The 27,224-nt window shown below is 52.7% G+C and overlaps 1 protein-coding gene and 1 pseudogene across 1 annotated transcript; both read left to right on the top strand.

Annotated features, from left to right (window-relative positions):
• Positions 1-2,435: 2,435 nt before the first annotated feature.
• Positions 2,436-6,478, top strand: ZNF503 (zinc finger protein 503). The gene is made up of 2 exons (XM_003903726.5): positions 2,436-3,213; positions 3,946-6,478. Exons 1-2 carry the CDS (start codon positions 2,914-2,916, stop codon positions 5,569-5,571), a joined length of 1,926 nt encoding a protein of 641 aa, XP_003903775.1. The 5' UTR covers positions 2,436-2,913; the 3' UTR covers positions 5,572-6,478.
• Positions 6,479-14,483: 8,005 nt separating this feature from the next.
• LOC110744127 lies at positions 14,484-22,024 on the top strand (annotated as a pseudogene).
• Positions 22,025-27,224: the final 5,200 nt, after the last annotated feature.

Raw genomic sequence — 27,224 nt, 5'->3', positions numbered from 1 at the left:
CGCCGACTGACCTTCCTCAGATGTCGCACGGACACTACAAACCCCCTTGAATGCAGGTGTGCTCTTACACACTCACATTGACAAACACCAGCCCCAAACACACACCGCCTCATTCCCCTCTTCTCTCCAAATGAGCTTCAGTCAAGTTACCATCTCATGAAGTTTACCAACCCAAAGAATCAAGGGATAAAATCCAAACGCAGAAAAAGAATGCCTAGGAGCAAATTCTAAAACTCACCCCAGAAAGTTCTCGGAACCCTTGCGGAGTGGGAGACAGAGAAAGAATTGGGGGAGGGGAGTGAGGTGGGGAAGGGGAGTGAGATGGGCCAAGAGGAGAGGGCGAGCACGCCGAGGGCAGGTTCTAGCCCCGACCGCGCGCGTACCCAGCTCAGCCCCGGGTGCGCGCCGGTCGAAACCGGGTCTCCAGGCTCGGCCCCCGCCCCCCGCGCGGGCACAGACTGGCTACCGACTCCCAGAGCTCCCAGCTCCACCATTTATCAAAAGGACTTGACAACAAAAGAAGAGCCGGGGCGGAAAAGCGGAGGAGGGGAGATTCAAAGTCTTCCAAGTCGTTCCGAGGAAGGGGGTGTGTCGTCCTCACCCACCCACCCCCTCATAATTTCTGCGAGTTTCTGGAGGAGACCCTCGAACCCGCTCCAGACGCTATCAGAGCCCCGATAACTCACGCAGCGCCACAGGCATGCATACACACTGGGCACCCAGGTCCAGGTACCCGGTGGCATGCACAGCGCCTCCCCTTTTCTTCCCAAACAACTCGAGTGACGGTGCAAATCGAGGGGAACGCGGCAGTCCCGCTCCGCTTCCCTGGAAGAATCCGCGTTCCCACAGGCAGCCGCCTCCTCCCTCTCTCGCTCCTTCCCTTGGCTCTCCCAGCGCAGGTCGTTCCGACTCGGCGTTCCAATAAATTCTCGAGAGCAGCCCCAAGTGACCCTGGCTCCCCAGCCTACGGGGATGGCGGCAGGTGGGAGAAGGTCGGGAAGGGGGCATGAGTGGGCCTGAGACGTTTCTCCCCCATACACCCATGGCCAGGCCTCTTCTTCGCAGCCTCTCAGCCCTGGTTACGACCCGAGGGGGTCAAAGAATTGAGGCGAGGTTTACCCCACCATTGACCTCCAGGATTCGAGGTTCCTTGGTGGTGTGGCTCTTAGAAGTCTCCGAGTTTGGGGTTAGGGAACTACGGAGGGTGGCAGCCTGACCTCCGCAAGCTACACGCCCCCCCCCCGGGGACTAGCGGCGGCGGGGTGGGGTGGAGGGAATCTCCCGTGTTAGACGTTGCCGCCGCTGGTCTCAGGTACCCGGAGCCGCGCCCGAACTCCGCGACCCGAACAGACCGAAGCCCCCAGAGGTGGAAGGGCGTCTCTCCGACAACGAGAGGGCAGGCGCGCACTCCAGGCCTGCGCACCCCTCTCGGCGCCCTGGGCGCACCTGCGCACTTTACTCTCGCTATTCATTTTCCTGACACCGTGCGCCTCTTTCCCCTCTTTCATTCTTTTTCTTAGAGCCCCCATCCCACCCCACCCCCATCCCAGGAGGCCGCTCCTCCTTTCCCCTCCTCCAGTTCCCTCTCGATCTCTTCCTTCCTCTCCGTCTCTCCCTCTCTCTTTTTCCCTTCAAGTCGCACCCGCCTTGTAATCAGCAACAAAAGCTGACATAAATCACGGGAGGATTGACAAGAGCTGACAAATAACTGATTGATTGCGGTCGAGGAACATTGACAATTGATGGAGGGGTGGAGATGCCCAAAGAACGGGGGGAGGGAGGAAAAGAGGGTGGAATGGGAGAGTAAGAATGGGGGGTTGGGGGAGAGACTGAGTGTGAAACAGAGGAAACATGTGATCCCCGCTGCTGCCCCAATCTACGCGTCCCCGGGCGTCACGTGGCCGGGAAGGGCGGAGAGCCCAGCGCGCATCGCGGTGTTGAGCCGCCGCCGCTGCGACTGCCCATCTAGCTTCTGGTTTCTCCGCCGCGGAATCTGAGGAAATCAGAGCGGGCGGGCGGGCGGGCTTCTTCCAGCTCCGGCTCCCCCACCTTGCCTTCTTACCCTGGTGGCCGCGCTGCGCCGCGCGGGATCTCGATTACTGCGAAGGAGAAAACACTGGGTGTGCGGGTTCCTTTAGCCCCTGGAGTTGACAGTCCGGCCGGTGTCCACACTCCCACTGGTGCTCCTTCTGGACACCCCCGCAGTCTGTTCCTCACGCGCACCCCCCTCCAAAAGAAGGTTTCAGTTTATTTTCGAGCTGGGGAAAGGAAGAACGACGAGGAGGAAAAAAGAGGGAGGCGGCGGATGGCAAACGTAGAATAAATGTCCATCTCGTCCTCGGAGCGAAATCGAGGGAGGGGACACACGGGGGGGCGGGCGGCGAAGAGGGAGCTGCCCATTAAAACCAGCTCTGAGAGTCCTGGCAGCGGCGGCGGCGGCGGCGGCGCGGGACGCGTCACATCCCCTTGACCCTCCAATCACCTCGGGCTCCCATTTGATTGGAAGGCGGCAAAGGCTTTAATCTCCCCCTCGGTGCAGCTGCTTTTGAAGTGAGTTTCCTCGCCAGAGCCCCGGCTGGACACGCAGCGGCTCACATCGCAGAGCGCAGCGTCGGCGCGGGGCCGTGAGAGCGCAGCGCAGGGGAGCAGCCCCAGGCGGACACCGCGAGCCGCCCGGCACTCCCGCAGTCCAGCCGGCTCCTCCAGCCCGGCCACGGCTCCGCTGCGGGCCACCCAGGATTACTCGCGTCTGGCTCCAGGCGCCGAGAAGGCGCGCTGGGCGCCCGTGGCCGCCGCGCCAGCTCCTCCTCCTCCTCCCGCTGCTCCTGCTCCCCGGGCGAGCGCGCAGCCCCGAGCCCGCCCCGCGCCTCCCGGAGCCCTCCCCCCCGCTGCTCCCATGCGCGCGGGTGGGTCATGAGCACAGCGCCCTCGCTTTCTGCCCTAAGAAGCAGTAAGCACAGCGGCGGCGGCGGAGGCGGTGCGGACCCTGCCTGGACCAGCGCGCTCTCTGGAAATAGCTCCGGCCCCGGCCCAGGCTCGTCCCCGGCCGGCAGCACCAAGCCTTTTGTGCACGCCGTGCCTCCCTCTGACCCCCTGCGCCAGGCCAACCGCCTGCCAATCAAGGTGCTGAAGATGCTGACGGCACGAACTGGCCACATTTTGCACCCCGAGTACCTGCAGCCCCTGCCTTCCACGCCCGTCAGCCCCATCGAGGTAAGGACCCTCTGGATCGCACTGGGACCACTACCCTGGTTGCCACCCTAGGGCTTTCTTTTTCTCGGCATGTGGGCGGGGGTGGGGGAGTCGGAGTGATTCAGCTCCCGAATGGGGGAAGAGGCTACTGCTTCCGTACCTCAAAACTAGGGCGGAAAAGGGGGAGGAAGTGGAATGGGGCGTGAATGCTAGGAAGCAAGGCTGCAAATACTTGTTTCTCCTTTTGATATGAAAGCCCCTACCCCGACCCAGGCCCCTTCACTCGGCACCGAAGGCAGGCGGAGGTCTGAAATACGGTTTCAAAGTCGCCGTCCTCCGGATCCCCAGAAGGCAGTGTGTGCACACAGCCTCTGAGGCGCCAGCCGCCCAAGCCCTTACTCTGAAGAATTAAGGAGTGTTTGTGGGGAGGGGGTACAGTTCTGGGTCTAGGAATCGAAAACCGAAACGTTTTGCTTTTTAAAAATCTAGTTAGCGCTCAGAGAGGGCAGGAAAGATGCTCCTGGGGGTGGTGGTTGGGCGGGGGAAGCAATCTGCTGCCTTTCCCAAGGGCGAGAATGTTTGTTTGTGAGTGGGTGTTGAAGACGGGGTGCCGCCTAGAATTGTGCCTCGGGGCTGGGAGGATCTTCGTGGGCTGTTGCGGAGAGGCATTTGAACCCCAGAAGCCAGGATTCTAAAGGGTTTCCACTTCTTTCTCTGTGTGACCCCCCCCCCCCCCATCGTCTGACCCCGCAGCTCGATGCCAAGAAGAGCCCGCTGGCGCTGTTGGCTCAAACATGTTCGCAGATCGGGAAGCCCGACCCCTCGCCCTCCTCCAAACTCTCCTCGGTTGCCTCCAACGGGGGCAGCGCGGGCGGTGCCGGCGGCGGCGCCGCGGGCGACAAGGACACCAAATCGGGCCCCCTCAAGCTGAGCGACATCGGCGTGGAGGACAAGTCGAGTTTCAAGCCGTACTCCAAACCCGGCTCGGATAAGAAGGAGCCGGGAGGCGGCGGTGGAGGCGGTGGCGGTGGCGGGGGCGGCGGCGGGGGTGTTTCGGCGGAGAAGTCGGGATTCCGGGTACCGAGCGCCACCTGCCAGCCATTCACGCCCAGGACAGGCAGCCCGAGCTCTAGCGCCTCGGCCTGCTCACCGGGAGGTATGCTGCCCTCGGCCGGGGGTGCCCCGGAGGGCAAGGACGACAAGAAAGACACCGACGTGGGCGGCGGCGGCAAGGGCACCGGGGGCGCCTCGGCCGAAGGGGGACCCACGGGGCTGGCACACGGCCGGATTAGCTGCGGCGGCGGGATTAATGTGGACGTGAACCAGCATCCAGATGGGGGCCCGGGGGGCAAGGCTTTGGGCTCAGACTGCGGCGGTTCATCGGGCTCCAGCTCCGGCTCCGGCCCCAGCGCGCCCACCTCCTCCTCAGTGCTGGGCTCTGGGCTGGTGGCTCCCGTGTCACCCTACAAGCCGGGCCAGACAGTGTTCCCTCTGCCTCCCGCGGGCATGACCTACCCAGGCAGCCTGGCCGGGGCCTACGCCGGCTACCCGCCCCAGTTCTTGCCACACGGCGTGGCACTCGACCCCACCAAGCCAGGCAGCCTAGTGGGGGCGCAGCTGGCGGCGGCCGCGGCCGGGTCTCTGGGCTGCAGTAAGCCGGCCGGCTCCAGCCCCTTGGCCGGAGCGTCTCCGCCGTCCGTGATGACAGCCAGTTTGTGCCGGGACCCGTACTGCCTCAGTTACCACTGCGCTAGCCACCTGGCAGGGGCGGCGGCCGCCAGCGCTTCGTGCGCACATGATCCGGCCGCTGCGGCCGCGGCGCTGAAGTCCGGATACCCCTTGGTGTACCCCACGCACCCGCTGCACGGTGTGCACTCCTCGCTAACGGCCGCCGCGGCTGCTGGCGCCACACCGCCCTCCCTGGCCGGCCACCCCCTCTACCCCTACGGCTTTATGCTCCCTAACGACCCGCTCCCCCACATCTGCAACTGGGTGTCGGCCAACGGGCCGTGCGACAAGCGCTTCGCCACGTCAGAAGAGCTGCTGAGCCACTTGCGGACCCATACGGCATTCCCCGGGACAGACAAACTGCTGTCGGGCTACCCCAGCTCGTCGTCTCTGGCCAGCGCCGCCGCGGCCGCCATGGCTTGCCACATGCACATCCCCACCTCGGGCGCGCCGGGCAGCCCTGGGACGCTGGCGCTGCGCAGCCCCCACCACGCGCTGGGACTCAGCAGCCGCTACCACCCCTACTCCAAGAGCCCGCTTCCCACGCCCGGCGCCCCCGTGCCGGTGCCCGCCGCCACCGGACCCTACTACTCCCCCTACGCCCTCTACGGACAGAGACTGACCACCGCCTCGGCGCTGGGGTATCAGTGAGGGCGGCCGGGAGGGCGAGCGAGGGAGAGGAAGGAGCTGGGGGAGGGGAGGAGCCCAGGGAAGGGCGGGATCACGGCCCAGGCTGCTGACACCCGCGCGTGGGGAGGACTCGGGCCACGAAAGGAAATAAATATATACCGTATCTACCCGACAGCAGCGACCGAGACCCGGTGGGACACTCCCCTTCTCCCCACTCTCACCTCCCCACCCAAACTTTATAAAAGTTGAAAAAATATCGTTTGACTTTTTATAGAAAAAGAAGGAAAAAATAATTGAGAAAGTGTTCATCTGAGGACTGCATCGGTGGACACTGGTATTTATTTATGTTAGCTCCAAGCGGACCCGTGGTTCAAAAGTGCATTATTTAGTTTGAGCTCTGTAGGTAAAAAGGAGGAGGGAAAAAATTTAAAACTTGAGGGTAAAAATGTGGAAAACAAACCCTCCCATCCCTTGTAGATTATAAATAAAAGCAAAACCGCCACAGAACTAGAGGTCTTCTCTTTAATGTTACTTTAAAATTGCTATGATTGTATTGTACGTTATTTAATGTCTGATTGAAACACAAATTTACATGCATGTTTGTTACAAAAAATGAAAAAGTCACAATTTGTCAGCTCTGATTTAAAATTGCAATTATTTTTAAGGTGTATACCATCGAAGAGAATGGGTATTTTTTTGTATGTATTCTGGAAGAAAACAACAAAAAAAAAGGAAAAAAAATTTATTCCAAAACCTCATTTGCCTTATTTTGTTCTTTAAAAGGAACACTTAACTATTTTTAATTTTTAAGTCTACCCGCTGAGAAGGGGACAAGGTTTACGTCATGTACTAAAATAATAGACAATGTATCGCTTTAAAGATTAAAATTCCGTATATTTGATGTATTAAAGGGTTTTACTTCTTCTTATCTTTTTTATTTTTTGGTTAAAGAGAGCATGGCAGTTTCGGCCGCAGTGGGTTCCGGGGCCTCACTGCTACTCCTTCTTCCCGGGACCGTGGCCGAATTTCCGATCGCTTTGTTGTGATTTTCTGGGAGGCAAAGGCGTCGGAAGGGGCGACCAGCCACGAAGTTGGCCTTGGGGAACATAATTATAGAGGATATCTCACTATTTGGAAAGATAGTGTCCCCTGCTATCAATCATTTCGTTTTTATTTCAATCTTCTCGTGGCAGCTGGCTTTTTAAAAGTGAAAGGGGGTGTGTGGCGGGGAACAGGGTTTTTGTTAAATTTCCCTCCTGAGCTTTTTGGGCGTTTGGGTTTCGTTTTGTGCAGAGTGGAGCAGGCTGGGACTCGCCGGCTGGGCCTGGGCCGGGGCCTCGGGGACGTGGGGCTGCGCGCTGCCCCTGCGTTGGCTTCCAAGCCTCCCCTGCCCACGGCAGGCAAGCCGAATACACTGGGAGGCGGAGGGGCGCTAGGGAAACCTGTGTCCCGGGCTGGGAAGGGAACGCCGGGACCCTTTGGTCCCTCGGGGAGAGTGTGTCCTCTTTTCTTCTTCTGGCTGCCCACGGCCTTCTAAACGCTTCCCCTCCCCTAACCCACGCCCCCACCCCTACCGCCGGCTCCTTCCTCCCTCCAGAGTCGGGACCCGGGGCAGGCCGGCGCCACCGCTGCTTTTCCCCGTCCGGGTGGCTCTGCGGCAGGCGCTCTATTCCAGTCCGCGCCGCAGGAGAGCGCACCCGGCCAGGGACCCGGCAAGCCCCTTCAAGTGCGGCCCCAAGAGCGTCCCGGCGCCCAGGCCCGGCCTCTCTGGGGCTATCAGGTGGGCACCTAAGGCTCCGCTCTGCAGAACCGCGGCGGGAGTCTGGGTCCGGGCGCAGCTCCCAGCTCTCCCCAACTTGGGCCGCAGGACAGAGCTGCCCGAAGCGCCGAAGGAAGCACACAGAAAAGAGTCCCAGTCCCTTTTGCGGGGAGGGGGCCGGAGACCCAGCGCCCCCTCCCAGACGCTCCAAGCCTGGGCGCTAGCCCTGGTCCTCCAGCTGGTTGGGAGCTCTGAGCCCAGAGCTCCCTTTCCGGGGATTCCGGGACCATGGAGTCGGGGCTGTGAGAGCGCACCCCAAACTCCCCGCTCCTTGGGGTCAGGCTCTTCTGGGTTCTCTGAGACTCGGGATCCCCTCGGCGCTCAGGTACCCCCGTTGCCTCTGGGGACTCACGGCCGCGCGGAGTCAGCCTTTGGCCTCTCGCCTGCGTCGCACAGCCCGCAGCCCCTGCCGCCATTTGCACCGGGGTTGGTGACTTTGAGATTTTCCACCCTCCTCCTAGGGCCAGCCTCACGGCTGCAGGGCCTTTACCCGGGTTGCATGCAAAGCCACCCTCAGCGACCTCCCGGATGCTGCGGGGAGCGCGCGTGCTGCTGCCTGGAACTGACTTGGTGGGGACTCTGGCTCCGCTGCCGTCTCTGCACCCCCGACCCTGATGTCCGGACGTTGCGAGACCCTGGGAAACGGAGCTGGCGCGGAAGAGGACCCCTGGCCCGCAGCGTCCTCAGACGCCGCGGCCCAGCTCCCACTCTGGTCCCGCCGAGAGAAGCTGGGCTGGGCCTGGTTCCTTGAGAATCCTGGCCAGAGGGCTTGTCAGTCAACCCAGCCTCTCGGACAGACATCCCGCGCCCTGCAGGTGGGAGAGCGGGCGATCGTAGCGGTGCTGCAGCAGGGGTCCCACGCTCCAGTGCCCACGGCTGGGGACCTGAAAGCCAGGCATCTACCACCCTCTCACCAGCAGCAGCCACTCGCTCCTGGCCACTGCGACCCACAAACTGTGCCTCTTTTCCCTAGCGTCTTCGGACAGGGGTCCCTGAGCCACCACACCTTGCCGGCTGGGAAGGACCTAGACATTCCCGTACCCTGGGATTCAGGCCTGGGACCGGCAGGGAGACGAACCTGGGACGTTCGTGCCGTCATGCTTCTTGGTATTTTATCAACACAACCCAAAACCAACGTCCCTTAAAAGTTTGATGAGAACCCTTCCGGGAGCAGCTACACAAAGGCACAGCGTTCCGGTGCTGGGGCGCCCGGGGGTGAGGACAGAAAGGATTCCCCGACGTGTTGGACGGATCCGAGTCACCCCGGGCGCCAGGTAAGTGAAGGGTGGGTGCCAGTATGTGCTGCGCGTCCAGGCCGAGGTGCGAGCCTCCTCGGAGGGACAAATGCCCCTCCCCAATGCGCGCCCCACGACTCTCTCCAGCTTTCTCCCGAGCAGCCGCGGGATCCCAGGCGTGCAGGCGGGCGGCTGGAGCCCGGGCGGAGCGCCACGTGTCCACCAGGCGGCGCTGCAGAGCCCGGCGGAGCAGGAAGGAGCCCTGCAACCCCAGCCAGCGCGCTGGCAGCCGGCTGAGTGGGGATCCCGAGGCCCCGAGCTTCCACTTTCGCGTGGCTTTAGAAGCAGTGTCCAGGAGGCCCCTCCCTGTGGCTCCTCGCCTCTTTTCTCCTGCTGCGAACCGTCTTCCCTGCTCTTCTCCACCCTCTCTGGCTTCTGCCCTTGTTTCCTCCTGGCTCTCTCTTCCTGTCCGGAGGACTGACCCAGGTGTCAGTCCCTTCCCAACCTGGGGAGCTCCCACCCTCAAGGCTCTGACACGTTACCTTGTCTGCCATGCTGAAGCAGTCCCCACACAGGCCTGCATTCATTCACTCCCTCCTTCACTGATTATTTCCTAACGCCTACCCCTTGCCAAGGGCTTTACTCATTCGTGACAGTTTGAGAAACAGAGGCTAAGTCCTGGAGACCAGTGGCAGAGCTGGTGGATAAAGTTCAGGCCTTTCCCCCACCATCCAATCTTATCCCCCTACCTGTCCCTCTGGTGGTGACACTGAGTGACCCTGGTGTCCTGGTGCTGGGTAACTCCGCATAGATGCAAATCAGGGAGGTGTGCCTTGGAGAGAGCTGCCGAAGAAGGACCAGCTTCTGAAATCTGCCACAAGCCTGTGGACCTCTGAGTAAGCACAACTAACACAAATGCGGATGCCTGTCAACACACACACTCACATGTTTGCACACTTTCACTCCTACTTCCACAGAAGCCACACCCCTGCTCTGACTCTGGCACACCTGGTTACGTGTGGCACACACTTATGCTCCGACAGCAGACAGAAGAAGGAAAGATGTGGGCTTGGTCTTTAAGCAGTGAGGAAAGGCAGATAAAAAAGCCTCACTAGATGATGAACTTCTCATGCTTTAGAAAACTCATAAAGCTGGAGCTCCAGCGGCGCAATCGGTTAGCGCATAGTACTTCCGCAGAAAACTCGCGAAAGTTGCCCAGAAGGTGGGACCCATCCCCTGCCAGGTCATCTGCTGGCCTCTGCTGCACATATTGTCTTAGGGTTCCTCACGGAATGCGGCTAGCGGCCTGGTGGTGCTTGGAGTGACTGGAAAACCTAGGCTGACCTGCTCACATCTGTCAGGGGCTATGCCCAACCCATGGGATCCTATATCATCCCACTTAAACTTCACAACAGTTCCATGAGGTCATTAGAATCTTCACCCCATTATGAGACTTAATACCTGGGTGATGAAATAATCTGTACAACACACCTCCATGACACAAGTTTACCCATGTAACAAACCTGCACTTGTACCCTTGAACTTAAAATCATCTTCACCTCGTTTTTCAGATGAGGAAACAGGCTCAGCAGGGGAAAGACACAGGTTTAAGGTCACACAGCTAGTGAGAGAGGGATATAAGCAGGGATTCTCACCTTGGCTGCTCTTGCCTGATGAAGTTTTAAAACAGAACAGTACCTGGGAACCAGAGATGCTGTTCCAGCTAGGGGAGGGTGTGGTGAACATAGCTGGGTTTTCAAAAGGTTTTTGGTGTTATTGTTATTATTTTATTTTGTAACGGAGATTTTCTTTTTTCTTTTTCTTTTTTAATTTAATTTTATTTTTTTGAGACAGAGTCTCGCTCTGTCGCCCAGGCTGGAGTGCAGTGGCTTGATCTCAGCTCATTGCAACCTCCGTCTCCCGGGTTCAAGTAATTCTCCCACCTCAGTCTCCTGAGTAGCTGAAATTACAGGCATGCACCACCATGCCCAGCTAAATTTTTTGTATTTTTAGTAAAGACAGGGTTTCACCATGTTGGTCAGGCTGGTCTCAAACTCCTGACCTCAAGTGATCCGCCCACCTCAGCCTCTTCAAGTGCTGGGATTACAGGCGTGAGCCACTGTGCCCAGTCTATTTATTAATGGAGATTTTCAAACAGAGCAGTAGAATGAATGGTGTAATCGACCCCCATAAACCCATCACCCAGCCTCAACAATGAGCAGCTCATGGGCAACCTTATTTCCTCGCTACCCCCTCCAACTCTATTTTGAAATAATAAAGACACCATTTCACCTCCTCAGTGCTTGTCACTTCCATCTATGGTTTCAACCTATGCTTGGACTGGCTCCCAATCCAGGGCTCATTCCGCTGCCCTACCTGGGTTGAGGCTCGGTGAGCTAAAGCATATTGCTCTCCAGTTCATGCACAGTATAGCTGGATTTGAACCTACTTCTATCAGACCTGGAAGCCAAGCACTTAATCCTACCTGGTGCTGGGAGTCCCCAGAAGTTCCAAGGGTATTAAGGCCTCTGTGCCCAGTGTGACCCAGAGTGAGCCCAGGGGATATCTGGGCTATTAAAAGACTTGAGCCCTGGCTAGGAAATGCCTTAGTTGGGACACTCACAGTACAACAGATATTCCTAGAGTGAGACCAGCATAAAGCCACATGGTGCAGTGGAAAAAGCACAGATTTAGGTTCAGTCTAACCTAACTTTTAGCTCCACCACTGACTCATATCTAAGGGTAAGTCTCTCTTGACCTCAGTTTTCACATCTATGAAATAGGGACATTGATACCAAACTAATAGCGCTATAGTGAGGCTCAAATTAAGTAATAAATTTGAAAATGGCCAACCTCCTGCCTATTTCATACTGGTTCTTAGTAAAGACAAGTTGGTTTCTTTCTTTCCTTTCTCCCAAAAGTCTCATTTCATTTTGACCAGCCCTCTTGCTCAAGAACTTCCAGTGGCTCCCTGTGACCCACTGTCTTAGAGCTTCACTCCACTACCTGGCCATCAGGGTGCCTGTAATCATGGTTCATCCTCTGATCTTGCCTCTGTTTGCCTGATCTACCTCGTGTCTGACCAATCTTCAGAGCTCAAATCCTCTGAAAGCCAGCTAGCCCCCCAGCCCATCCTCTAACACCCTGGTGGATGACACCTATCATACACTCCTTCCCTGGAATACCTTCCTTTTTCCATTTCTACCAAAATGCTCTCAATACTCTCCTCTTCCAGGAAGCCCTCTAGATTTTTCCCCCACCACACACTGATCTTTCCCTCACTTTACGTTCCCTCAGCACTTAATGCAAAGTCAGAGGGTAGAGATACAAAGGCCACTGTACCAGGGACCAGGACACTTGGTTTTGAGCAGTGCCTCTTTATAGTTGTGTGACCATGGACAAGTAAGTCACATGTCCTCTGTGAAGCTTGTCTCCAAAACTGATACAGGGCTGTGCCTACCAGGGTGAACAGCACATTGCCAACAAGAATAAAATTAAAAAGTAGCATGAACTGCACACTTATTAGTACATGCATTCACTTATTCATGTTACTATTACTGTCCCCATTTTACAGGCGATGAAGCTGAATAAAGTAACACTGTGCTGGTCACTGTGCCTGGGATTTTGTCCTCCACCCTCTTTTCCTTATTACCAGCGACACAAAAGTTCTACTTTAGATCTCAGGCCAAGTGTGACCTCCTTCTGGGACCCCCCAGGCCCTTTTTATCAGATTTAATGCCCTTTCCTTTGCTGTATCCTGCCATCATATTCTCTTTATGTTGTCCAGAAAGCCTGGATTCTGGGTTCCTAGGGAGAAGGGATTATCTCCTATACCTACTTCTAATCATGGCAGCTAGCATGGTACCTGGTACATAGTGGGTGTTCAATAAATTAGAAGGAGGGAAGGGAAAGAAAGGAAAGAAGAGAGGGAGGGAGAGAGGAGAAAGCAGAGGAAAGAAAAAAAAACAAAGGGAGGACAAATGTGCATGAATCGGGCATTCCTTGGATAAAATTATGCTTCCAAAGAAGGGAGGGTAGGAGGAAAAGTAGCAGTGGCCTTAGAGGAACTTTGAATGTCTTTGCCTGACGCTCAAAACTCAGAGCCAGGTAAGCTTCCATGCATCAGCTGGAAATAGCATTTGCTGACAATAACAAAGACTCCCAAATAGTGGCTTATGGAAGACAGATAATCTCCCAGACTGGAGGTGGGCAGTCCAGGCTGGGGGGAGCCCTCGGTCACCAGGAACCCAGGGTCCTTCTGTCTTCAGCTCTGCCAGTCCAGGAAGCTTTCATCCTTATGTCATCTCTGAGTCTGAGATGGCTGCTTGAGCTCAGGCACCATCAGCTCATTCTAAACCACAGGAAAAGGAACAAGAGGTAAAACGGACCCTCTCCCTTTGAATGGGTCTTCCTGGAAGCCACACCACTCCTCAGCCTGCACCTCATTGTGTAGAGTTGAGTCACTTGGCCACACATAGCTGTAAGAGAAGCTGGGAAATGTCATGTTTAGTTGGGTACACTGCCACCTCAGATAAACTCAAGGCTGCTATGGACTGAAGTGTGTCCCCAAAAAAATTCATTTGAAGGTCTACACCCCAGTGTAACTGTATTTGGAAATAGGGCTGTTGAGAAGGTAAAGTTAAATGAGGTCATAAAGGTAGAACCTAATCTGGGAGGATTTGTGGCCTTCTAAGAAAAGGAAGAGATACCACCAACCTCCCACCCCCAACCAATGCACAGAAGAAAGGCCATGTAAGAAGGTAGCCATCTAAAAGCCAGGAAGAGAGCCCTCACCAGAAACAGAATCAGCTGGCACCTTGATCTTGGACTTCTAGCGTCCAGAACTGTGAGAATAAATTTCTGTTGTTTAAGCTTATCAGTCTGTGGTATTTTGTCTGGCAGCCCAAGCTGACTAACACAAAGGGCTTTGTTACTAAGAGGGGCAGGAGTAGAAATAGAATATTGGCAGACTCCCCTGCACCCCACGAGTGGGATCACCCAGAGCCAGAGTCAAGAGAGAGCCCTCTTCTTGTTGCCCACCTTCAGTGGGTCATAGCATGGTGACTTCTGCCGTTTAGACATAAATTCTTGTTGATAAAGTGGGCAGGGGTGCTGCTGGAGAAGCCCTCAGAGTTGTAATTCAGAGTTGGTGCAATTCAGTTAAATTTTAGGTGCCTATCAATGTACAATGCAATGATGTAGAGTAGGATTGGCCCTGAGGAGGAAGAGGAGAAGGAGGAGGAGAAGGAGGAGAAGAAGGAGAAGAAGGAGGAGAAGAAGGAGAAGGAGGAAGAGGAGGGGAAAGAGGGAAGAAGAAAGAGGAGAAAAAGGAAGAGGAGGAGGAGGGGAGGAAGTAGAAGAATAATACCGGGAAAGGGAGATGGAAATAAAGAGGAATAAGAAAAAAGGAGAAAATCAAAGCTGCTGGGTGGAAAGGCAGAAGCATATTAAACCTATCTGCCACCTGCTTCCATGTTACTGATTAAAAAAAAAAAAAAAAAAAACCTGAATACAGCCTCCAACCCAAAACGGAGGCAGACCCTGCCTTAAATAATATAGTGTAACTACAGAAGCCTGAAAGAAACAAAATCCAACCATAAAGAAGACAAATGGTGTCACTGAATCATAACAACAGGTGAGCGAGTTTTGTTTTGTTTTGTTTGTTTGAGACGGAGTCTCATTTTGTCACCCAGGCTGGAGTGCAGTGGCACAATCTCAGCTCACTGCAACCTCCTCCTCCCAGGTTCCAGCGATTCTCCTGCCTCAGCCTCCTGAGCAGCTGGGATGATAAGCACGTGCCACCACATCCAGCTAATTTTTGTACTTTTAGTAGAGACGCGGTTTCACCATGTTGGCCAGGCTGGTCTCTAACTCCTGATCTCAAGTGATCTGCCCACCTCAGCCTCCCAAAGTGCTGGGATTACAGAATGAGCCACTGCGCCTGGCCCATGTGAGTTACTTTTAACCCTGCCTCTATGCACCTACAAAGAGGTGGCCCAGGGGATACCTATGCTGGGTCCAAGAGGGCACTGGGAGGAGAGGGAGACTTGCAGAAAAGAAGAGGAGGCCCCTGGGAAACTAGAGGGAGTAAGGAGAATGCAGGAACCAGGAGAGGCACTGAGCATGAATGTGAGCCTTTTGGTTGTCCTGTTGCTGGAAGTTTCCTCCAGCCTTAGGTCTCAACAAGGAAGAGACATCTCAGAGTTCTCGGCTGACTCTCTGTGTCTCTCCATCTCTGCCATTTTTCTTTCATACACTTTACAAACATCTCCTCTCCTCCAAAACCCTTCCGGGGCAATTAGGCAATTCCTAGGGTGTGAGAATTCTACACGTTCCATCCACATCAGCAGTTCTTAAGCCTTTTGTGGGTTGAGGGAAGGATGCAGAAACCACAACCTTTTTTTGACAATTAATGAAAGCTGTGGGCCCTCTTCAAAGAAACGAGTCCACATGCTCAATGTGGGAAACTTAATTTCAAGTAGTTCATGGGCCTGCAGATTTTAAATCCTTGACCTTGAAGGAAATCCAATTTTAAAGATAAAAAAGCAAGGCCTTTGGACATGCCCTGAGGGCCTCTGGGTTTTCCTTTCTAAATTATTCTGACCAATGGGACATTCCAACTACTCTGTGTGATCAACTGTAATAAATAACATTTCTGTCAACTCACCACAGCCCAGTGTACACTTGTGCAACCTCACTGGAACTCTACGAAAGAGGCACTACCATTAGCCCCACTTTATGGATGGGGAAACTGAGGCACAGAGAGGCAAAGTGACTTGCCCAAAACCACACAACCAAGAAGTAGCAGAGCAGGGATTTGTTATAGGTATTAGGCTCCAGGGTCTATTATTCTTGTGCCTTTCACTGTTTGCTACACTGCATAGTGACCTTTACTTCTCTGTACACTGAAGTCACAGATATCTGCCTTTCTCCCCAAATGCAGGTGTCAGACCCCACCCAGTGGTGTGCTGGAATCAGCTCCTACTGGCTCCCAACAGCTATCTGTGCACATTTTTCCCAACTCGTCACTCAGTGATGTTTATGTTAGTAGCTTGAAATCAGCCATAGTAGGAGTATTTACACCACAGCAATGGGCAAGTGCTATAAATGAAAGTTTTCCCAACACCAAAGAACTGTTTGTTCACCATTTACCAGTTCACCACTGGCCCTACCTGTTCTAGTACAAATGACTGCAACCTGCAGATCCAGCTGTCCAGGCCCCGAATCATGGCCCCTCCCTGCTAGTGAGGAGGACTTGGACACGGTCTGCTGTCCCCAGGATTAGCGTGTGGTATATTTAGGGTGAGTGTAATCTTTCTCTCTGACGCCACTGTATGTGGGCCACTTCCAACTGCCCTCAGTACCTCTCCTCTGCTGGAAACCAAGCCTGCTCATGTGGGGTCCTGGACCCCTTCTCCCACATAGATCCAGATCCTTTACACCAGAGGAAACTGAGAACTGTGGGATGATTCTGGCAGCCCATCTGATGCAGAGAGCCCTTGACTGCCTGGAAGCCCCTGAAGTCTGCCATATCTTACCCCTGACATTGTACCCTTGGCTATAGGCACCTGCCAGTAGATCTGGTTTAACCCAGCCACTTTGGGGTTAGCAAACAGCCAGCTCCTCACCCTCACCCCACTGGACACCAGCCCTGCTCCCTCTCCTCCACCTTCTGGGGGCACCCAGCAAAACCCAGCTCTAACTCAACTCAGTTGTGACAAGGCACATCCTCTGACCCTTGTCCATAGGGAAACCTCCATCTGACAGCAAGGATTCCAGTGGACCAGGCCTAGTGTGAAACATGCCCTGATCCACTCTTACCAGACAGAGTATCAGGAAAGAAATTGGAATTATGATTATCGATACCATTTAGTGAGCACTTTATTTATGCCAAATACTATATGTAGTGCTTTCTCTATATTATCTTTTTATGTCCTCACAAGACCTCTAGGAGATAAGTAGCTACAGTAAACTCATGTTACAAAAGAGAAAACTGAGTCTCAGAGAGGTTAAGCAATATGCCTGAAGTCCCACAGCTAAAAAGTGGTGGGGCTGAAATTCAAAGCTGGGTCTGTCTCATTCTAAAGCCCTTGCCAATAAAACCTGTGCACTTCCACTCACAGAGTCTGCACTCAGAGCAAACAGAATCTTCACAGCTGCTCCTTCCCCAGGCCCTAGGGAAGTGTGAGGAGGGCAGCACCCCTCAGTTACTCCGGGATTCTCTGAGGAAGCCCTCAAGGCCAGAGGGAAGACAACCCTGATCACCTGCAGCAAGAACAGTGCCCAGACAGAGTTGTGAGCCTCCAGCCATGGAAAGTGAGTGTTCACTGGCAAGCACATATTGAGCATCTACTGCATACACAGCATTATCTTAGGCGTGGAGGCAATGGGAAGATGACCGGGACATGGTCTCTGCCCTCAAATAACTTACTGTCCAGTCTAGTGGGTCATAGAGACAATTGTTGCCTTAAGGCAGGCTGTGATGAGGGATATAATCAGTGGAGGCCCAGGATGAACTCCAATAGGAACACGTGAAAGTCATCAGGGAGGAGACAGCACTTGATCTGGGCTTGGATGATGAGTAGGCATTTGATGGCTAGAAAACGGCAGATTTGGGGATCCAGGAGGAAGGACCAGCAGGATCAAAGGGATGGAAGCAGGAAAGATGGTGTCTTGTTCTTCAATAAGCAATAGGGAGCCATTGGAGGTCTTTGAGCAGAGGAAGAACATTATGGGATGGAACAATGAGAGACTGGATATAAAGAAACCAATGTGGAGGTCTTGTAGTTAAGAAGGAGAAAGTGAGAGCTGGAAGCAAGGGAGAAGCTGCAGGACAGGCACAGCAAGGACAGTTCCAGGGGGCAGGGAGAAGGCAGAATGAATGGACTGTACCTGGTGAATGGCTGAACTAGAATGGACAGCAGGAGGGCGAAGAAGATCCTGAGGTCTTTAGACTCAGGTATTGGGCTACGCAATGGTAAAACAAATACAGGGACTTAAATCAGAAAGAAGTTTCTCTCTCAGGTAATGGTCTCTGTGGCTACTTTGCTTCATGATATCATTCAGGGGCCCAGGTTCTTTCCATCTTGGAGCTCCTTTGTCCCCTAGGATATTGTGCTCATTCTTGTGATCAAATCTGGGTATATTCCAGTCACAGAAGGGTAGAGGGAGGAAGAAGTGCACAGTGTCCTTTCAAACAGGTGAGAAAGAAGTTGCTTATAGTCACATGGCTACACCCAGCTTCAAGAGAGGCTGTAAAATGTAGTTCTGGCTTCATCTCCAGTCTCTCATTTTTCCATGTATCAGGGGAAATGGGGGAATGGATGGAGTAGAACCCATGCCTGGGTACTCGGAAGAAATTCTAGAGGGAGAGCAGGCTTTGGTAGGGAGGTAGAGTTTTATATGGCTTGAGTTTCTGATGCCTGCATTGGGTCAGGGCTGGAGCTGTAAATTTGTGAATTGTATACAGAGAAGAGAAAGCTGAAACCTGGGTGAGTGATGTGTACCCAAGGAGAGAAAAACAGAAGAAGAAAGCTAGAGTAAGGGTGGAGGCTGAAACTCATGAGGAAGGCTTATGAAGAGCAGTCATTCTGCCAGTTGTATTTTCCAGTCGTTGGTGCCACCAATATATCCCATCTACTCTTCTCACACTATGGAGCTGACACTCCTTCCTCGACAGATGGGGTCTATGTTCCCTCCCCATGAATCTGGGAAGGTGGGCAGGCCTGTGGTTGGAGTGGAAGTGATGCTATGGGACTTGCAAGGCTAAATTGTAACCAGTGAAACAGTTTCCTCTGGACATGTGCACCCCTGGGACCCAGTCATCATGCTGTGAGGAAGCCGTGCAGCCACAGGACAGGCCGCATGGGAGTGTTCTGGCCAACAGCCCCAGCTGAAGCCCCAGCCAACAGCAGTGTCAACTGCCAGCCACGTGAGTGAACGAGGCTCAGACAACTCCTGGCCCAGCCTTTGGGCTGCCCCAGCTGACCAAAATGGAGTGGAGCAAGATGAGCCCTCCCCACTAAGCCTCACCTAAATTGCCAATTTGTGAATAAAATAAAAGTTGGACTTGTTTTTAAGCCCCTTGATTTGAGACTCTTTTTCTTGTAGCAGTAGATAACTGAGACAGGCCAGAATCCCTTTTCCCATCCCAAGAGAATGATCCCAGCCATACAGAAGAGGGGTGACCTGGGTGACCGTCCTGTGTGTCTCCTGATTGGCCTTTCTCCAGCCATAGCAAGTCCCTCTATCCATGTTTCTCGTTCTCAGCTCACTGCCTTGCTGGTCTCTGGATCCCTAAGAAGGCCACCTCTTTATCCCTCCCCTAGGCTCTGCCTTTGGCTTGGCCCCATAGGGAACCCCCTCAAAAGGACATTCCCAGCTCCCCATCCCTCATCTATCTCCATCTCGAGAGGGGTGGTCTGGCAGAGAACTGGGAGGATAGCATGGGGTCTTAGCACCAAGGACAGAAAGGTGTCCGAGCTCCCTTTGAGTATCTGTGTGAGGAAGAACATCAGACTTGGAGAGGCAGAGGGATGAAGGTTAGCGAGGAAGACTCTGAGATCAACTGGCAGGCCCAGGGGGCTGAGGACAGGGAGGTGGCCAGAGGTCTCGTGTCCTGTAGGGACATTGCCAGTCCTGTAGGGACAGGAGACCTCAGAGGAAAACTGGCTCAAGAGGGAATGTGGCCCCAGTGTGGGGACTCAGGGTTCCTCAAACTCAGCATGCCCCCAACCAGGTGGGGGCTTTGGGGAGGTGTGCAGGGCTCCATTGCCAGTGCATCATTTGGGTGCTGGGCTGCAGGGCTGTGTCCCTACTAGGGGCCTGGCTGGGTAGCTACCCAGCTAGGGGCCAGGAGTGAGGATGTGGCAAGGCCCAGGAGTGAGGATGTGGCACTTGTCTTGATGTAAGAGTGCTACTTGACCTATCTCTGAATGTGGCATGGGGCTATCTGTGGGGGCCTGGCTGTGATGGGAGACAAATTTACTTTTGGACAAGCCCAAGTGACACTATATGTGTATATGAGTGTGTGCTTCTGCCTGTGTGAGTCCATATGGAAAAGTGTGTATGAGTGTGTGTGTTGGTGTTTGTGAATTTGTATGCGATCATATATGTGAGTTCGTGGGTTTATGTGTGTTGTGTGAGTATGTGGGTGCATGTGTGAGATTATCAGTGTGTGTATGTGCATGTGTGTGTGTGTCTGTCTGCACCATCACCAGGAGGGAGGGAGAAAGAGGGGCTGGAATCCAGGGCCCTCAATGTCCTCAGACAGGATCACCCACCACACAGAGCAGACCGTGTCCCCTGCCCCACATCTCCCAGGACCTGAGCTGAGGTCTGCCTTGGGAGCAAGCCCCACAGGCCTTACAGTCCCCACAGGAACCAGACTGGTCCTAAACTTCCATCACAGCTCCAGAGCACCTCCTTCTGGAGGCTTTGAGGTCTCCTAATCACCTTTGAAGAACGGACTGATGACTACACACCCTGAGAGTTCAGCACAAGGACTAGTGCCTGCCAGGGCAAGGGTCTGGCCATTGATCAAATAGCTGGCATGCTGATTGACTAATAGATTAATTAAACAGCCAACAGATTGCCAGACCAATGACTGATGGACACAGACTGGCAGCCCCCCGATTGAGGACAGGGTTTGTACCTGGTGTCTCTTTATCCCCACTAACTTAGCACAGGGCTGGCTCATTCATGTTCAGTGAATGGCTGATCAATGAACAGATAGCAAATGAAATGGCGGAGTGAGAAGTATCTGAGCACCTGGCCAAGGGCCCAGGGATGTGAGTCGTTAGTTGATTTAACTACCAAAGAGCTGATTGAGTGACTAAGTGACCAGGAGACTGAGCGGCTGAGTCACAAAATGACTCTGAGATTGCCTGGGTGAGAGTATGACTGGGCGGCCCACAGACCTCAGGAAATGCTGGGGTCTGAGGGGCAGAGATTGCAGTCACCAATACATGCTCAGGTGGGATGACCTCTGCCCTGGGAGACCCTGGAGGTCTGAAAACTCCAGAAAAGAAAGCAGAAGTTGGGGAAAGCTCAGGCAAGAGGAGCTGGAACCTTAGAGGAAGAGGATTGGACCTGTGGCAGACATCAGGAGGAATGGGGGCTGAGGAGCACCGTAGAATAGAGCTTGCTGCTCAGAGAGTTCTAGTTTTACACCAGCCCTAAATGGATGGGTGCTCTGTCAAGAGGTTGCAAGGTGTGTGCTGGGATGGGGAAGAATCCATTCGAGAAAAATCATGAGGACTCATGTGTAAAAGCCCAACCTTCTCCCAGGTTACATGATGAGGACCATGAGCCCTTGGGACTTCCAACGCAGTGTCATGACATCAAGAGCAAGTCAAGAGCTGCAGCCACAGCTGAACCTTCAACCAGAGAATCCAGAACAGTGTGTTAGGAAGCCTAGGGGAAGAAAGGCAGATATCAGTAAAGAAGGATGCAGGCTGAACAGTGCTGGTCCTGAATTGCCCTGGAAGAGAGAGATCATGCATCCCTAGAACATGAGGTCAGAGGAGGAAGTAAACTGGACCAGTGGCACCAGCTCTCAGAGAAAGAAGAGGCTCCATAGGCAGTTCTTACCAAGAAGATGTCGATTCCATTCTCCAACACCCACTACTGAATTCTGCAAGGATTTGGGAGTCTTCTTGAAGGGCTGACACACGAGATTCTGAGAGAGCAGCTGGATAATATACAGCTTTTGCAGCAGCATATTTTGAGAGCTTTCTAGAGAAAAGAGAGAAAACCACTTTTGATCCAGCAGAATGGGGGACTCAGGTAGAAGACCGCTTCTAGAACAGCCATGTATTCGAGGAGCAAGAACCACCTGAGAAATGTGATCCTAAACAAGAAAACTCCCCGATATCTGGGAAGGAGGAAGAGACACCAGTCACCATCTTATACTCTTCTGAGGAAGATAAGGAAAAAGAAGAGGTTGCTGCTGTCAAAATCCAAGCTGCCTTCTGGGGACACATAGCCAGAGAGGAGGTAAGGAGAATGGAAACAGATAGTCTCCAACTTGAGGAAATAGAGGACAACAAGTGAGGACACTGGTTTCACCTCCAGGAAACATGAAAAATAATCCAAATCCATCAGCCTTGTTGTTGTTTTCATTTTTTCCTTAGTAAGGAAGATTTGATGTTGTGAAATAACATTTGTTGCTGTTGTGAAAATCTGTCATGAGCATTTGTTTAATTAAACATACCATTGAAACATGAAGAAAAAAAAAGTATGACTCCCTCATACTTCAAGGGAGTATTTGACTACCATCATTTTGGCTCATGGCTGAACCGAATTACGGGTTTGTTTATTAGAATTGGGTTCTGTAGGCTGGGTGTGGTGGCTCACGCCTATAACCTCAGCACTTTGGGAGGCCAAGGCAAATGGATCACTTGAGGTCAAGAGTTCGAGACTAGCCTGGTCGACATGGTAAAACCCTGTCTCTACCAAAAAAAAAAACAATTAGTTGAGCATGGTGGCTCATGCCTGTAGTCTCAGCTACTCGGTACTCGGGAGGCTTAGATGAGAGAATCACTTGAACCCAGGAAGCGGAGGTTGCAGTAAGCAGAGATCATGCCACTGTACTCGAGCCTGGGCCACCAAGGGAGACCCTGTCTCAAAAAAAAAAAAAAAAAGAAAAAGAGAAGAAGAAGAATTAGGTTCTGTGGCAAGTGACAGAAAATGAAAATAACTCTCTTTATCCATTTGTCCCCCGACTGCACACACACACATACACACAACTGAAATCTAGAGGCAGACAGCCCAGGATTGGCATGGCAAATTCATAAAGTTATCAGAGACTCAAAGTTCTTCTACTTTGTTGCTCAACTATCCTCTTCACATGGTCCATACTGGTTGCATGAGTGCCAGCTGTCACACCTGCCTCTCAGCCAACAGGAATAAGAAGAGAAAAGTGTACCCCTTCCCTTTAAGAACACATCCCAGGCCACGCACAGTGGCTCAGCCTGTAATTCCAAAACTTTGGAAGGCTGAGGTGGGGGATTGTAAGCCAGCAGTTTGACACCAGCCCGGGAAACATTGTGAGATCGCATCTTTACAAAAATTACCAAAAAAAAATTAGCCAGGCATGGTGGTATGTGCCTGTAGTCCCAGCTACTGGGGAGGTTGAGTGGGAGAATTGCTTCATCCTGGGAGGTTGAGGCTACAGTGGCCTGTGATGGCACCACTGCACTTCAACCTAGGCAACAGAGCAAGACCCTGTCTCAAAGAAAACAAAATAAAAACAAACAAGCAAACAAAAATCACGCATGCACATCCCAGAAGTTGCCACAACTGTTCCTCTTACATCTTATTGGCCAGAATTCGGTCACATGACCCACCGAGCTACAAGAGAGGCTGGATAATGCAGTCTTTATTTTGTTAAAATCAATTACAAATCAGGGTTTCATTACAGGAAAAAGAAAGAATGGAGATTGGAGGGCCTGGATTTCTTTCCAGGTTGGAGTGATCGTGTGGGATTTTCATAAAGAAACTATAATTTCAGCTGCACTGAATAATTCCAGGGAATGCCATCATGCAATTCAAGGTCTGTATGGTCACTGCCATAAGGGGCTCATGATGGGTTCTTGTTAGTGGGTGCAGGCACTTGAGGACCAAGTGTCAAGTTCAGAGGTAAAATTGCATGGAGCTTTGAAACAGTATTACCTCTTCTGCAGAATTTTCAGGGGCCACATTTTTCCCCTTTATCCCTTGGTATCTTAGGGACATTCTGAGCTGAGATGCAGAGAAGCCACCTTTGCTCTTTGAAATGATTGCTTTCTATTTCCAAAGGCCGAGTCTTGAGGAAGCAGTTTCACATCCTCTTTGATTTTGCTCACTGCAAAATCTTACTAAAGTTTCCACTCGAGACCTGGCCTCAGTGCCCCTCATTATTGCTGATCCTAAATCCTTCCCAGACAGGGCCCATTCGGGGTTACCGGCTTTAATTCTGGAGCCAGAAGCAGAAATCCTGAAAATGTGCCCTCCTCACCCTGAGTCATTAGAGCCTGCTTCAGTGGCTTATAGGTACCACGCCCAGCTCCAGGCCCCCATTGCCTGGGTTCAAACTCCAGCTCTGTAGCTGGCTGGCTGTGTGACCTTGGGCATGTTGCTCCCTGAGCCTCAGTTTCCTCATCTGTAACATAGGATGAGAATAATAGTCCCAACCTCCCAGGGTTACATAACTGGGGAGAACAGGACCTGGCAGGTGGTAAGCGCTCTAAACCTCTTAGGTATTCTGGAAATGGAGACAGTCATTTCAGGCCTGTGTTAAATCTGCCTCCCCAGTCTTCCAAGGGGTAAGTGGCCCCGCCTTTTCCATCTCTGTTTTCTTCCCCCCTCCCTCATGCACTGAAGGGAAAGTCTCTACTGCCAGGTCAGTCTGGGCACAGGGTTGGCATCGAGTGAGCAGGTCTGGTTCACACACTTCTATTCTAACCCATGTTACCAGGCACTCTCTTCCCTCCACTTCAGCCACTTCCCACCCAGAGGTGCTGAGCAGGCCATGCTGTGAGTGTGTGGTGTGCACCCCCTCCCACCCCGCTTGGAAGAAGCACGGGACGAGGATCCTCTGCCCACCTTATATTCGGACAGCCTCTGTCCTATAGCAAAGGATCACAGGGCAAAAATGAAATTTGTGTCCACGCTTCCCTCTGGTTCCTCGAGTGTCACTTTTCTGCGTATTTATGATAATCATTCCTGCAACAAAAACAGTGACTTCACTGTCTAAATAATAAGGTAATTTGTTACAGCTAATTACTCAAGGACTTCCTTAATCTCACTCAATTAAAAGATCCAAGAGGATTCCTGCCCCCTCTCATTCCAGTGTTCCTGAAGATCCCCCTAATGTATTCTGGATCACAGATTAGTGGGGAGCCAAGAAAGGTCCGTGCTGGGCAGAACTGCTAAAATCCATCCCAGCAACGTGAAGCAGTGATTTATTGTGACATGGAATGTGGGACATTTCCCCAGCTTTTGTGATTGTGGTAATGAAGCTGTAAACCAAATAGCATGAAATGAGGCAAGGCCTTACAATTTAATCAGCTCGTAAACAGATCTACTGCATCAAGCAAATGACATTATTATCCATCCGAAGTAAATCATGCTAATCTCGGGAGATAAAATCAACATCGTTAATGGTCACATGTCATATTCATCAACACTAAACCATCCCCTTTGACAGATTAATCCTAACTACAGCTCCCAGGATGTATGGTAATAGGGCTTGTAGCATGCATTTCACTCCGCGCCAGGCTAACCAGCACTCTTAGGCTGCTATTACAAATAATTTTTTTATTGATTTACATATTTTAAAATGCATTTAAGGTGAGGCACCATTAAAAACCCTGTCACCAGCCCATATTTCTTTCCTACATTCCCAGACTTTATTAATAGGAACGGGAAGACAAACACAGTAAGCCTTATAAATACTTTGTTTAGGCACTGTTAGGGGTAATTAAGATCAGAACTGAGGTTCGGGGGGTGTGGAGAGGCACAGGTGAGGAACAGACGGGGTGGTAGGAAATAGGGACCCTCTTGTGGTTCAGGAATAAAGGAAATTGCAGCTTCTTTTGCTTCCTGTTTTCCCTAGAGGTGCCAGGGAGAAAGCGAATAAATTGCCCCCAAAATTTGCTTGTGGGGCCTTCCCTCTTTCCCTTTCTGTCACATCCTACGTCCACCCCATCAACTCAGCCTTATGGTGTGTGCATCTGTGCTTGTGTTCTGGTCCCTGTATCCTGCCTGCTGACTTCGAACGCCAAATGTATTTATTTATCATGAGGCTGACCTAGGATGAATGCTCCCGGAAAAGTGTCCACTATTCAAAATGTCACTTCCCCTCAACAGGCTGTGCATTATATTGACAGGCACACTTTCAGAGGCCTCTGAATGACGAGGATGGATGGAGGGCTGCCGCAGCAGAGGGCACTGCTGCCTGGGCTGAGGGAGGGAGGGAGGAGTGAGTGGGTCATGGATAAGTGCGGAGTGGGTGGGTGCCCAGATTATCTACGCTCTCCCCCAGGAAGCATAAGCCATGGGAGCTGAGACAGTGACCAGAGATGCAAGCTGGAGACCACCAGGGCTGTGGTGCCTGGTGGGGAGCAGATAGTGGCCCACCTTCACCCAGCCACCCTTCTGATGGGCACAATCGAGGAGCTTCCTGCCCATCTGTGAAGCCAGTTGGGGGTCAGGGGTGGAAAAGAAGGGGTTTTCCTTTTTCTGAGTGACAGCAAGGAGGATAACGGTCTGTTATGGTTTGGATCTGTGTCCTCACCCTAATCTCATGTTGAAATGTAATCCCCAATGCTGGAGGTGGGGCCTGATGGGAGGTGATAAGATCATGAGGGTGGTTTCTCATGGTTTAACACAATCCCTCCCCACCTGCCGCCCACCCCCGCCACCCAGAATAGTGAATTCTCGTGAGATCTCACTATCTCATGAGACAGTTGTTTAAAAGTGTGTGGAACCTCCCTCCTCTCTCTCTTCCTCCTGCTCTGGCCACGTAAGATGTACCTGCTTACCCTTCACCTTCCACCGTGATCGTAAGTTTCCTGAGGCCTCCCCAGAGACAGAAGCTGCTATGCTTCCCGTGCAGCCTGCAAAACTGTGAGCCAGTGAAACTTCTTTTCTTTATAAATTACCCACTCTCAGGCATTTCTTTATAGCGATGCAAGAATGGACTAATACAGTGTCCCAGGACCACCACGTGTGGCCATGCAGACCTCGCATTGCACGATGGCATTCCCTGGAATTATTCCATGCAGCAACCCTGGGATTACAGTTTCTTTACAAAAATCCCACATGCCCACTTCAACCTGGATAGAAATGAGGGAAGCAGATGGATTCCCCAAAAGGACCTATTGAACTCAATAGAGGCACCTCTCTTGATGCACTAAAAAGACCTCACCTCAGCTTATATGGACTGAGGTAGAACCCAGATGCTTCCCGACACCCGATGCATGTGTCACATAGCCCACCAACTGCCAGGATTTATTTCAGAATGGGACCCTGAGAAAGTCCCCAGCCCAGGTCTGTTTTGTAAAATTGCAGCTATCGATTAGACCAACAAATGAAATAAAGCAGAGAGTAAATTAACTTCAGGGTTTAGGTGGTGACAAGTTCAAGTGGCTGGAACCCACTGAGCTCTATAAGAAACTCTGGAGATTCTGTGTCCTGGGCTTTCCATGATCCTTCCTAAGAGCCCTAGAGGTTACCTTGTCACTGGGTGCCTGAAAGGCCCAGGAAAGGCCCTTCTCTGGAGCTGCATAGTCTGAGTTAGTATGGTTGAGGGCAGTGGTTCCCAAACTTTAGCCTGAGTCACAATGTCCAGAGGGGGCTTGTGAAGACACAGATTGCTGAGCCCACCCCCAGAGTCTCTTATTCAGTAGGTCTGGGGTGAATCTAGAGGGTTTGCATTTCTAGCAAGCACCCAGGTGATGCTGATGTTGCTGGTCCCAGAACCACACTTTGAGAACACCTGATATGGTTTGGCTCTGTGTCCCCACTCAAATCTCACTTCGAATTGTAATAATCCCCACATGTCAAGGGCAGGACCAGGTGGAGATAATTGAATCGTGGGGCGGTCCCCCATGCTGTTCTTGTGATAATGAGTGAGT

This window comes from Papio anubis, chromosome 11 (assembly GCF_008728515.1).
Source record: "Papio anubis isolate 15944 chromosome 11, Panubis1.0, whole genome shotgun sequence".
NCBI classification, from domain to species: domain Eukaryota; kingdom Metazoa; phylum Chordata; class Mammalia; order Primates; family Cercopithecidae; genus Papio; species Papio anubis.
Note: the sequence above shows the minus strand (reverse complement) of the source record. Positions and strands in the feature narration are given on the sequence as shown.